Below are 13,149 nucleotides of genomic sequence, written 5' to 3' on the forward strand. Positions count from 1 at the left end.
GTATTTAAATCTTATAAAACAACAACAACAACAACACATCCCTGCTTTTTTGGGAAGCTTTGGAAGTTGGTAATGGTGCCAAAACTTGTTCCACACGGTCATTAAGAATCTGTTTGCTGCTTTGCAATAGCAACAAAATTCTTTTCCTCCTTTGAACTTGTTTTAAAGTTCAGCCTCAGGGAAAGGGCTATTAAAGTTTTCCCATCCAGGACATACCTTTGCTACCTAAAGAGGACAAGGACAGACAGAAACAATTCAACAGTAGCCTGACATCTCTGTGATGAACATACCTTGCCTTGCTACAATAAGGCTTGCCATGCAGTCCGGCACACTGGTTCCAGCTGCCAAGAAAGTGATGCCCATTATCACATCTGGAATTCCCAGTGTGTAGCCAATGATTGTCACCTAAGGAGCAGAATTAAACTGTCAGGTGGTTTACAAAGCTTAAAATCAGAGGCCAGCTTGGCCTAATTCTGCAAGATGCTGTAAAGCAATGTTTATTGCTCAGTGCAAACTGACACTTTCTCTAAAGAGAAGCAATGACAGGTTTTTTTTTTTTTTTTTTTGGTATATTCATCATCTAGCAGAGGATAGCACTGACCTGCTACGTACTCTCTTTGATTAGGTGACTAGGTGCTTTACACCTTTCATCCACAATTTTCCTAATGCTAACCTGGAGAAGAGGCTATACGGTAGGCAACTACTCTGTGTAACAGTCTCCTGATCTTGACTGAAGCTCATTGACATTATTACATACAAGTAACAGCTAAGGTGACACCAAAACAACCCCAAGGTTCATTACATTATGAAAATGGTATATACAAAAACATATACCCAAGCCACTGCAAATGCCACCACAATTCCTATTGGCAGAGAGGAGATATCTTTAATTTCCTTTGTTCCTTTGCAACAGAGTCTATGATAGATTAGCACTCTTTGATCTGATACACATTTTAAAATTTTGGATGCTTTTGTTCAATGATACCACATTTTCTATTAGCCATCTTTTAATTGCACAGCAGAAAGAGAAAAGCTTAATCAGGGATAACGCTTGCTCTTCTGAACTCTCTATAGCATACTTCAAGAAATGTGAACCATTAGAAGCAGAATAGTGACCCTGTGGGTTTTGGTATTTCAGCTATGGAAAGTGGGGATAGCTCTTTCATGAAAATCATCTCATCCTCACAGATGAAAAGCAGAAGAAAACATGTAACTTTCTATTTACTGTCCACAGTAGCACGGGTTATTGAAATCAAAACCAAATAAACTCTATTCTGTAACTGGTTTGATTAGTTCCTAGGGAAAACCCTCGCGTTCATTTTTGCACTTAGTACATGAATGAATTGTGAAGGCAGAGGAAAAGTTTTACTGTTTCCTTCCTCCCAGTGGGAAAGCCGTGGACACTGCTTTAGTGAGGTATCTCCATGCTCCTCAGGTCCCACGCTGAGACAGATCGTGAGTTGTGCACTCCATCACAAGAGCAGCAGTCCAAATCCAAGCTTCCCTTTATTTCCTGATGCCAGTGCCCCACATTGTCTAATTCTTCTTAAGAGTACAGACCACCTAATTTCTCTAAGCTGACAAAAATCAATTCTGTCACCTTTCTCAGGCTGTGCTTTCTGCTTTAGTGGGTACATACCATCCACACCATCATGTATGAGAAAGCTGCAATCCAGAGGGTAGAAGAAGCAAAAGTAACCATGAACCATTTTTCCAAGTGGGGTTTGTTACAGTTGGGCACTGTGAAATACAGGACAAAACTCAATGGCCATGTGAAGAGCCACTTCAAGATTTCTATTTTGCCAGCTGTAAAACAAAAATGTGAAAGAATCATATTTTTAGCCTGTTTTAGTTAATTGTAACAAACAAGAAGCCAGAGCCGCCTCAGCCCAAGGTCTAATCAAATAGGTAATGACATTTCATGTTTAGAAGACTACAGCATGAGATCAAAGACAGGAGATAGGAGGGTAAAGAAGGGCACAAGGAAGGAGCATGCAGTGCATGCCCATGAAATCCAGTGAGTGTGATAAGCAATGGGTCAGAACAATCCTACTACACCTTCTGTTTAAAGTTCTTAACAACCAATCAACTGATCCATCTTCAACTACTAAATAGGAAGGTACAGAAAAGATGGAGCCAGGCCCTTCTTATGAGTGTACAAGGAAATCATGAGAGACAATGGAGAGACACCGCTGACTGCAGCAGCAGCACGGAACAACGGCAGGGCCAACACATAAGCTGTGGCCAAGGTGCACCTGAGCCCAGCGGTCTGCATTCTGAGAAGTTCCTGCTACTTTCCAATTCATCTGTTACCTGTGACCAGGAACTAAACTGCAAGGTAAAGGCTGATGGGAGCTGTCAGAGAGACACTTCTACACCAACATGCACCTGTAATGTTTTCTGGCACAGTCAAACTGAGTATTGCTTTCTGGAACAACACAAATGCTTGGGCTTCTTACTGGGTAGGTCAAAAGGTGTGTATGGCGCTTCATGGTCATCATCGTCATCATCTTCGTCCTCTTCCTCATCATTTTCATTGTTCTCGTTATCCTCATTCTCATTTTCTGTTTCAGTGCCAGCCTCAGCCATGTCCTCCTCTCGCCGTGTGCTGTTCACGCCCCGCTCGGCTGAGTTGCTTGGGCCTGTTCCATTCTCTACCACATGCTTGATCGGTATTTTGATTGCTACTTCTGATTCACCATTGGTGTAAGTCCTGCTGTTTATCAGTCTTTGTCTCTGTATATACAGGAAAAAAATCTTGCTCACAGGCAGATTCTTTTTAATTAATTAATTTGTTTATTTATTTAAAGAGAAAGAGAGAAACAGAGAGAGATGTGCAGAGTTTTTTAAATAATTGGTTTTAAAAGGGATTAATTTTGATCATGTGTAATGCAATGGTTGCTTGAAGACAAATCTCACACAGATACAACTTTTAGAAGAGAAGGAGCAGTGGATGTAGAATTGACTACAGGCATATAACAAGACCAGGGTCAGATTCAGTGCAGTACTATGTTATAGAATAACTGTAAGTGATGCTAACATATGATCAATGCTGGGGGCATCAGCTGCAAGCAACAGCTACAGGTAGTATAGCCACATAACAACCACATAACTTTCCTAGAATCTCCATGTGTACAGATATCAAAGGATGATTTAATCATTGTCAGAAGGATGAAATCTGGAAAAATGCTATTGGCAATCCAGAAAACTACTGAGGTCCATTTTGACTTGAACAGTGTCACAGAAAATGGAAAATTCAGAACGAGAAAGAGAGAGAAACAGGGGGAAAAAAGATAACAGACATACCTCATTGATTAGCATGCGGCTAGCCATGGAGAGACGTGTTTTGGGGGGAAAGTGGCTGGTTATCATGATCCGGAGCCCAGCCTCAGAAAATGAAAGCTGGTGTGGGTAAGCAGACAGCAGCTCATCCACCATGATCACCGAGGCTTTACGGTGGAAATTCCCTGCAGCCAAGAAATGAAGAGAAGCTGAGGTCTTTGTTCACCACCAGCCTCTCTCTCCACCCTATGTGGCTATTGGCAGAATAAATCTGCGGGTTCCAGGTCCTTTCTAAGAACCATTTCTTTAGCTACTGCCATAGCTGTAGCTTCTACTGCCTCCTCTAATTTTAATTTCTGTCTTTACATGGCAGGTTTTGTAAATAAATCACCAACATGGTACCACCATGCATTATGTTATTAGAAAAGTAAATCTACTCTGCACAGTTCATCAAAGGCTTCTGTTAAGTGGATTGTTGCTTCCACAGCATTGAGGTGGAGGTGGTGCTCCAGTAAGGCTGCATTAATTCCACTATTAAAACCTGCACTTGTGCAATGATATTGGCCTCATCCACCACTGATTGTACACTGGGTGAGAAAACTGTCACTGTGTTCTTGCAGAGTACCAGTGTAAATAAAAGCAGGTTCCTGCATTCCAGCTCGCAGTTCATTGCTGGAAGCTCCCATCAAATCTGGCAGCAAACACAGGTGACAGTCTGTGGGGTGCAACCCACAGCATGAGAGCAAAGAGCAGACCTCTGAAATGCGCTCCAGCTGGGGCAGAGCGCCAGCATCTGCCACCTCTGTGCAACAGGCCCAGACTCCTTGGGTTGTAAATCCTGGGCCAGGACTGGGACTCAGCAGTAGGGAAACCCAAGATCTTCTCCGCACAACTGTGCTCAGCACTGGCAAGTGTTTGATGGTGTCAAATACTGGATGATTGGTCACTTGAATGGTGATTGCTTATCGCCATCCCTGTTAGTCTTAGAAAAGAGTACCTCCTCAGCCTTAGTGCCACTTTCTTTTTCTGAGGAGGTTTCCATGGATGGTAATAGACATGTGGGGCCACCTATACTCATAAAAATCAAAATAGCCAGATAGCTTTTCCTTATGACTTTATCACACTGGCATGTCCTACGTGGTACAGAAACGCTTCTACTTGATTCTTTTTGTCCTCTGTTCAGAAAATTAGGAGCTCAGAAAGCAAACAGTACTAGTGGAAACCCTCAACACTCCAGCCTGCTGAAATCAGAGCTGTTTGAGACCCCTCACTACTGCTAGTGTGCACAGCAGCACCACCCGCCTATCTGAGCCTGGTGGCCTGCTGCCAATTAAACACAGGAACAATCTGCAAGAAAATGAAGCAATTCTTTGGTCTTCCTTCCTCAGCCAGTTTGAGTAAACACAAATGTTCCAAACAAAAATTTACCATCAGCTGAGCAGTGTCTTGCAAAGAAACACTCTGGTAAGATTTAAACCAAATCCCACAATCAGAAATGCCTCATTTGTGTGTAATCCTGAGGTCACTGGGTAAACCCGAGTTTATGCTTCTGTTTTATCAGTCTAGCTCTACTGGTACAGTGCAGTTTTGCTGTTGAGACCCCAAGACTACAGAAACTCACTACACCACACTCACAAAAGCTTCCCCTCTGCTCAGCAACAGGGCAGTAACATGATAGCTGGCATCTGGCAGACTCACCAAAAGGTTTCAGGTCAGCAAGAAAAAACATCTACATTTCATGCTTACAGTATATGGACTATATCTTTCAATCACTGTTTATGGGAAAACAGCTATTCTTGTTAGTTTTTTTTGTTTGTTTGTTTTTGTTTTTGAGTCCAGCAGAACAAAAAGGACAGCTCATCTGCACTCAAAGACCAGGACTGCTTTAGACAAGAAAACAGCTCCTTCCCAAGTGAAACCAGCGACACAGGGCAGGGGCAGCTGTTATTGCTGAGAATAGGTGCAGAAAAATCCCAGGCAGTTACTGCACATGCTTGTTGCCTGTTGCAAAGACGAAGCATGACTTCGTATCCTCTGTACATGCAGTTTAACCCATGCTCACCAATGCATACACAAAGCTACTGCACCTGAGCTATGGAGTGGGTGATTTTTTTAAGCTGAGGACATAAATTTTTTTTTTTTTTAATGTGATCACAACTGAATTCAAATGGAAGAGGATTTCAGCCAAAGTGAAATCATCCACTTAATAGATCATTTATATGGAAAAGTTGTGCAAGTTCAAGACACTATGCACAGTAAAAAGCATGTTATCTGAACCAACATAGCTTTCCCTCCCTCCCTGAGGAGGCACGCACCCCAGTTTAAATATGGCCTTTTTTCCTGTTCAGTTTATGTTGCTTTGGAATGAAACCAAATTTACTGATGATGCCAAATGTGAATGAACATCTACAGTCAAGAATAACCACCTCCAAAGGAGGACATGCACTGTTGTGGCTGGACATTCTAAATAAGAAGCTCCTGTGCAAGTCAGGCTTGAAGCTGAGAGCGTGCTTTCAGCCAGGTAGTTGTCCAGCAGCAACAATTACTCCAAAGAGGCCTGATCTGCCTCCACTGCCAAGGATGCAGTGGCTGATGGAGCTTATGAAGGGCCACCTCCATACCTATGTCAGTGCTGATCAGACAAGACCAGCCCACACCACAGGACCAACAGAAAAATTTGTAAACATTCTGAATGAGGCAAGCAAGTGGGGTGACTTACTGGAACAGTTACCTTTCTTTAGCAATACCACTGTAGCATCGCAGTTGCTGTTATCATCCATTTCTGTATTGTTTGCTAATCCATTCATCATATTTGCAGTGTTTTTCGTCTTCCTTTCAAAACAGTGATGTATGGTAGAGTTGTACCTGCACAAATGAAACAAACTCTAGATATACCTTTTTGCTGCTTCTATGTGGATTTCTTAACAATGCCTTTCCTACATTCAGATCCTGGTTTTAAGGAAATCATGCTACAAATCTAACTGAACTGAATGCAATGCAGCCTCTCTGATTTATCATATTTCAAAGCCTTGTGGGCACAATCTCTAACACTGTGCTTTTTTTATAAGTAAGCAGTATTCCCATAGCAAATAATGATTATACATCATTGTGCTTTTTTTTTTTTTTTTTAAATAATCACTGTCACTCTTGAGTATGAGTGCTATTTTACCCATGGAGGCATACTAGAGAAACACAAGACCACCTGCTAAATTCTGGTCTCAACTTTGAAATTTATTTATTTATTTTTAATCCCTGTTTCTCATCATGTTTTGAGTAGCCAGGTGCTGACACAAACATGAGCTAGGGATCTCCCCACAAGACTCAAAAGCAAGGGTGGACCACTGTGAGCTCCTGGCCAGGGTCCCTAACCAGGCTGACAACCTTGCCAGCTCTCTCCAGACATGTCTGAAACATCTGTTCAAACTACAGCATCACTTTTAGGAAACAAACAAACAAACAAACAACTACAAAAAAAAAAAAATCTAGATTCAACAGTAAAATTAACTGCTTTGCTGGCCAGTGAATTGTTGCAAGGGTAAACTTACCCTCCACATTAAAGAGAGTTTCTAATTATTAGAATTGAGATGAATTCTGACTTTGTTCCCTTTAATCCAGCCTGACTGCTTTGCTGTTCTGAGAATTGCTCTCATAATATTTACTCTGTTCATCATTTCAAAACAAACCTCTACTCTTACTTGTTGAGACAAGACCACTGGTGGGCTTGGCAGCTGGTAGTTTTTGTTTAATGTTCCAGTTTAAATCTGGGTTTCTTTTCCACTGGCTTTTAAAAACAAGGCAGGAGGAGGGGAACCAAACAGCAGAACAAAATTCCCTAGCATCAACTTGTGTGAAAGCAGCTACACAGGACAGATGCTTGGAAAATCAGTGTGGATTGGGCTGCAGTTTTGTATCAAGTGTCAAAGGAAGGAATAACGAATCATTGTGGGGTTTTGTGCCCCCAGAAAAAGTATAGTGGAATTTTCCACACGTTTTTTTCTGAGTAGGGGTGCTTAAGCAAAGAATGAAGAGGTTGTTTTGGTTGGAGTCAGGGATGGATTCAGGCCTCTGCTCTGCCACAGGCTCACTGCATTAGCCTTGGTCAGTTCACATGGATGATCCAGACAGCATCATCTACCTGTAGACGTCTGATACTTTGAGCCATACTATGGGGATAAGCAGCCCCTCCCTGCCTCATCAGGATCCATGACAAATAAATACATGACAGGGCAAGATGCTCTGTCCCCTGCTGCTGGAGGTGCTGCTGGCATAGAAGCTGAGAGATGCAACAGAAGCCCTGCCTACAGCATGCTCTAACTGCCTTTGCAGCCTCTGCAAAAGCACCGGAGCTGGGAGCCTTCCAATCTAAACAAGCCAGGGATGCATTTGACTTACTTCATAATAATGATGTAGATGGCATACATCAGCACCAAGACTAAGGACTCCCACCTGCAAACAAAAGCGACACAGAAAGCGCATCAGAGCAGGGCCCAGTGCCCGCTCCCATCATGCTACAGGCACGCAGAAAGGCTCGACCCTCCCAGCACGTCTTACCACCGCCCTGGAAGAGGGGACGGGTGAAGAAACAGCTTGCATGCCCGAACGCCTGCATTGTTGCTTTGACTTCTGCTCTGGTTTTACTTGGCCAGATCAGTCTGCCAGCTAGAACAGATGACTGAAACCAAGAGTTCTGAGAACAAGCATGCATCCAAGGAAGATCAACACTTCTGTACGGACAACATGTGTGGGACTGCAGCAGAGGGAGGGCAGAAGTTATCCTGCTCAGCAGGCGTGGGTGTGAAGCAGGCTGTGGGGGCCTTCCAAGCATGCTAAAGCACTCTGGTCATGATGAGATGACCTGAACATGGGCTAGTTGCTCTTTACTGCTGCTGCACAACCACGGAGCAGGCGGCAGGCAGCAGTTTAAACAACCCATAAGACAGTGATGGTTTCTTCTGCTGCTTCTATGTCAAACTAAAGAATTTGTGTAGAAAGAAAATTGATTATGAGTTTAAACTTGTTCCTAGCCAACGTGTTTGTTTTTTTTTTTTCTGTCCTTTTTCATTGACTGAAATGCTGTATTCTGCATAGATCACTATGGCAAACTGCTAGTCCCTGTGGAAATAAACCTTTATCAGACTGCTATGTACTAAAACTCATGGGTTACTTTCTTTTTAACGATTTTGAAATGTTGCACTAACCATACCAATATCTCATTCCTGGCAGTTCACAACAGCTTCCTCATTGATGCGTTTTGAGTAGAAGGACAGTCAAACACAACTGGGCCTCAAGTCAATTTTGGTTAAACAAAACAAAACAAGCAAAGAAAAAAACATTGCAAAGCTCGGTGTTTCAGAAATCCCCCTCTGAAATTAAACATAAATCCCCCAGTGAGAAGGAGTTTAAAAAAACACACAACCTGAGAAGCCTGACTGCCCCTAGTGCTTGTAATCTAAATAATGCTGTCTGTGAGTGAAATCAAAGCTACCATTGTCACTACCCAAGCCCTAAGATGTGCTGAAAATACAACACTCTAAGCAAAACTTTTGATTCCCCCCTTCTCATGAACCCTGTTTATTGCAGCTTTTGTGGGGTAAACTGGAAAATGAACAAGAAAGAAATGGGATCCACAGCTGGATGTACTTACCAAGAAACTTTTTCATCATAAATAAACTGTGGAGGAAAGATTTTAAAAGAGGCATGTTAGACAAGAAATGTGATAGCATGCATCAGAGCTGAAAACAGCCCACCACCTGAACAAGGGGTATGAGGGGCAGAGCAACCCAGGGATTAGGATCTGGCCTGTTTTCCTCTGAACATTTCAGCTCCCAGTTTCTCCCACCTAGAAAAGCATGGTGGTACTTCTTCCCAAATACTATGGGGTCCTGCAGAACTGGCACTGTTGCAGCACTGAGCAGAAGTGCTTACAGGGAAAACAGAGGTAACCAGCATCAGCTGATCTCAACTGATACTGCCTCTCCTTTTGAGCTGCTCTTAGGTGGCAACTGGGCAGCAAATACGCAGATTTACAGCCACTTCTACAGCCGGCATGAATGACAGGTGCTCCAAAAAAATGTGGCTAAAACTGGCCATGGGACATGATTTCCTAAGAGCTAAGCTATCACCACAGGAGCTGGATTTAACTGCTGGTATAGTCATTTTAGTACATCTGCAGACCAGTGTTGAAGCCTCCTTCATTATGCTGTGCAAGCCTCTTCGGGAAAGAAACGTGTCTTTCTCCTGCATATATAAGATGCCGTGTGCTAGGGAAAAAACAATGCTGTGGCAGAGAAGTGCAGGGGTATTTGCCCATCTTCGCTTGGCTCCAGTGTTTGAGGAGGTACATGTTAGGAGCTCACCGGTAGATGGCTGCAGTGTTCCACGGCTGGGTACTCTCCCAGTGTACACCCATCACCACCAGCATCTAGGTACTGGCAGGACAGGGGACTTCATGGTTGCCTTGCCGGTAGCACCCCTCTTTGCTTCCCCTTCCAGCTCAAGCGGACACCTGCGTGCGGGCTGCTCCAGCTGCCGGTCACAGAGCCAGGGATGCCCAGCCTGGCTCGCCCGACGCATGCGGAGGCTGCGGGAGGGAGGCCAGGATGCCCAGTGGGCAGGACAGAGGCAAGGAGCAGCCGGGCAGCGCCGGGATGCCTGCTGCTTGCCACTTGGTCCTGCTGAGGTACCTTTGCCTGCCTGAAGAGGTGGAAAGGCCATACTAGGAAAACACATCCGTGGAAATGGAACCAGGGAACACAAAGGAAAACGAAATGAGCTTCTGAAAGTATGGTGAAACACTTCCCTTAAGCTACAGGGCTTGTAAACAGGAACTCTTGTTTGACAGCACGCACCGAGCAATAGCTGTATTTGTTACTGGAAAAACAGGACAGCAAAACATTATGCATGTTATGATGTCACAGTGCCCAGTCACCATGATCGAACCTGACAACAGCTATTTTAGGTTACAGCGTTTTGGTGTGATAGGACACAAAAGCGTGTTGACCTCTGTGATTTAAAATAGCACCGATCACACTTTTTTCACTAATGACAATGACCACGTCCCTTCAAGTTAAGAAACAGTGGGATCTTTTTCCTTTCAAGGGAAATAAGGAGTAACAGTTTTGCCAAGCTCTAAAAGAAGACAATGCTACTTTGTACTATAACAAAAATCATACTGCTATATCAACATGAGGTAGATGTGATAAGCGGAGTTTATCTACTTCTAATCTCTGTGATTTAGAGTTCACTCATTCTTTTCAACTGGCATGGAGAATCAAAGAGGTGAGTTTGCTGCTTTGCCATTTATTACTGCAGCACTGCAATTCATTTGCTGGTGGAAATGGAAAGAAACTCACATGGATCTACCCAGCAGAATGTTAAACCATTGAATCTCAATGTTGGCAGGGATGTATTTATTTCCCCTCAGGTGTATTTCTGGTTAGCTTAGACACCCATGGAGCGCAACTCATATTAGCGCACCAGAAGTTGCTGTTGAAAATAATATGTGAGCAACATTCTACAAGCAGTATCATTACTCATGTAAGACAACTGTATTTTGGCTGCAGCAGTCTCAATGCCCTGGCACAGCAAATTATCCCTATATAGAAAAGCATTTAAGCGCCTCCTTAAATTTAAGGCCCATACATGTCCAACAATTGTTAGACTGTAAGCTAACACTGCAGAGAATGGCCACTGTAAGCAAAGGGCAGGTTTGAGACCACCTCATGAAACTGAACAGGTACAAGTCTATGGGGCCTGATGAGATGCATCCCAGGGTCCTTAGGGAACTGAGTTGTCAAGCCTCTCTCCATCATATTTGAAAAGTCCTGGCAGTCAGGTAAAGTCCCTGGTGACTGGAAAAAGGGAATCATCAGTCCCATTTTTAGAACGGGTAGAAAGGAGGACCCAGGGAACTACAGACTGGTGAGCCTCATGTGAGATGTGAGGACAGAATGGGAGAAGAGTTGATTAAGAACACCCCTGCACAGAAGGACTTGGGGGTTCTGGTGGACGAAAAGCTGGACATGAGGCAGCAGCGCACACTAGAAGCCCAGAAGGGCAACTGCATCCTGGGCTGTATCAAGAGAGGAGTGGCCAGCAGGTGAAGGGAGGTGATTGTGCCCCTCTGCTCTGCCCTTGTGAGGCCCCTCCTGGAGTACTGCGTCCAGGTCTGGGGCCCCCAGCACAAGAAGGTTGTGGGGCTGTTAGAATGGTTCCAGGGGAGGGGCCAGAAAGATGATCGGAATGCTGGGGCACCTCTCCTATTAAGAAAGGCTGAGAGAGCTGGGGCTGTTCTGCCTGGAGAAGAGAAGGCTCTGGGGAGACTTCATTGCAGCCTTTCAGTACTTTAATGGGAGCTGATTAAAAATATAGTGACCTTTTACATGGGCAGACAGTGAGAGGAAAAGGGGGAATGGTCTTAAACTAAAAGAGGGGAGATTTAGATTAGATGTTAGAAAGAAATTCTTTACTCAGAGGATGGTGAGGAACTGGAATGGGCTGCCCAGAGAAGTTGTGGATGTCCCGTCTCTGGAGGTGTTCAAGGCCAGGCTGGAAGAGGCCCTGGGCAACCTGATCTAGTGGGTGGCGTCCCTGCCTGGGACAGGGGGTTGGAACTAGGCGATATTTAAGGTCCCTTCCAACCCAAGCCGTTCTATGAAATGAGAAAAGTGAGTAAAAGTTGTGCTACACTGTGCTGTGAGCCAGCAGTGTGTCTCCTAATGGAGACATCAGGGCCTGGAGAGTCAGTATTTGAATAACGATGTCCTGCCACCTAAATTTTATTCTACCTTAAAAGGAGATATAATAACTGAGCTACTGTGAAGCCAGGGGTGCTTGGGTGAATGACGGGGAAGAGAGAAAATTCTTAAACTGAAGCAGTGTTTAGACTCTGAAAGGAAAAATCCACATTTGTCATCAACTGAGGAACAATATTGCATACAGTAGGGGTGGTATATCATTCGAGTCTTTAACCATATAAAATGTTTTCCCTTCCTCTCATTTTACTCTGGTTTTCTTTAACAGGTGTTTAAAGGACACACGCAATGACTTCTGTTGAGTACCAGTGAAGAGATGTGGGGGACCATTCTGCATCTCCCAAGCCACAGTTGGCCACGAAGTGCTCTAACATCCAAATAAGAGTTCTGGCAATATCTACAAGTCCCATGTTGCACAGTCCTGTCCTGACTGCATGAAGGACTTTGAATCTCACAGCGTAAGATGAGCACAAGAGTGGCCACACATCTGGAGAGAAACCCAAGGCATAAGAAAAAAAGCACCTAATCCGAGGCTTAAGAAAAAAATATCAGTACCCTGATATAATGGGGTACAGTTCCATGAGAAAAGGATTTCTGCAGTTTTGTAACTATGAAGAACACCTCACACAGAAATAAACTATATGAGAAAAGTTTTAAGGATAACAGAGACGGGTATTCAATGAGTAGTATAACTTACTCATTACATAGGATATGTAGCTAGGATATGTAGCTATTTCAGCTCTGCGGCCCACCACTGTACTAGAACTGGGACATGCTCCCCCCGAGCTGTTGCTGCAGCCTCTATGGACATTTCTCCATCTCCTACCCTTGGGCCATGCTTTTCTACAGAATGAGAGAGACCATAAGTACATTTTTCCATAAGAAGAAAACCACATGGCTCCTGGAGCTAGGATCTCAGCTACAAGACTATGGTTTCTTAGTGGGTTTCCTTTACAGGCAGCAGTAGACATGTGGGCTCCCACAGAAGAATGACATGTACAATTGCCTTCAAAAACTTACCACAATGAGTGCAACAACAGACAGTGTATAGTAGATTGAATCTCTCAGGAGACTCCATGACGACAGTGCAACAACCTGGGAAAACAGGCAAAGA

General features: G+C 43.9%; 1 protein-coding gene across 3 annotated transcripts in view; it reads right to left on the minus strand.

Moving 5' to 3' along the window:
• Positions 1-13,149, minus strand: part of LOC118164978 (sodium/potassium/calcium exchanger 3-like) — a 284,302-nt gene that overhangs the window by 112,934 nt on the left and 158,219 nt on the right. For 2 of the 3 annotated variants that reach the window (XM_035322825.1, XM_035322832.1), the window contains exons 7-14: positions 13,056-13,130; positions 8,927-8,952; positions 7,675-7,728; positions 6,014-6,147; positions 3,307-3,467; positions 2,460-2,736; positions 1,640-1,806; positions 291-405 (exon numbers count right to left, since the gene is read on the minus strand). In XM_035322825.1, coding sequence (XP_035178716.1) covers positions 291-405; positions 1,640-1,806; positions 2,460-2,736; positions 3,307-3,467; positions 6,014-6,147; positions 7,675-7,728; positions 8,927-8,952; positions 13,056-13,130 — 1,009 coding nt within the window. Of the gene's footprint in view, positions 1-290; positions 406-1,639; positions 1,807-2,459; positions 2,737-3,306; positions 3,468-6,001; positions 6,148-7,674; positions 7,729-8,926; positions 8,953-13,055; positions 13,131-13,149 lie in introns of all 3 variants that reach the window. The other variant, XM_035322824.1, reaches the window with a different exon arrangement.

Source organism: Oxyura jamaicensis, chromosome 3, assembly GCF_011077185.1.
Source record: "Oxyura jamaicensis isolate SHBP4307 breed ruddy duck chromosome 3, BPBGC_Ojam_1.0, whole genome shotgun sequence".
Lineage (NCBI taxonomy): Eukaryota > Metazoa > Chordata > Aves > Anseriformes > Anatidae > Oxyura > Oxyura jamaicensis.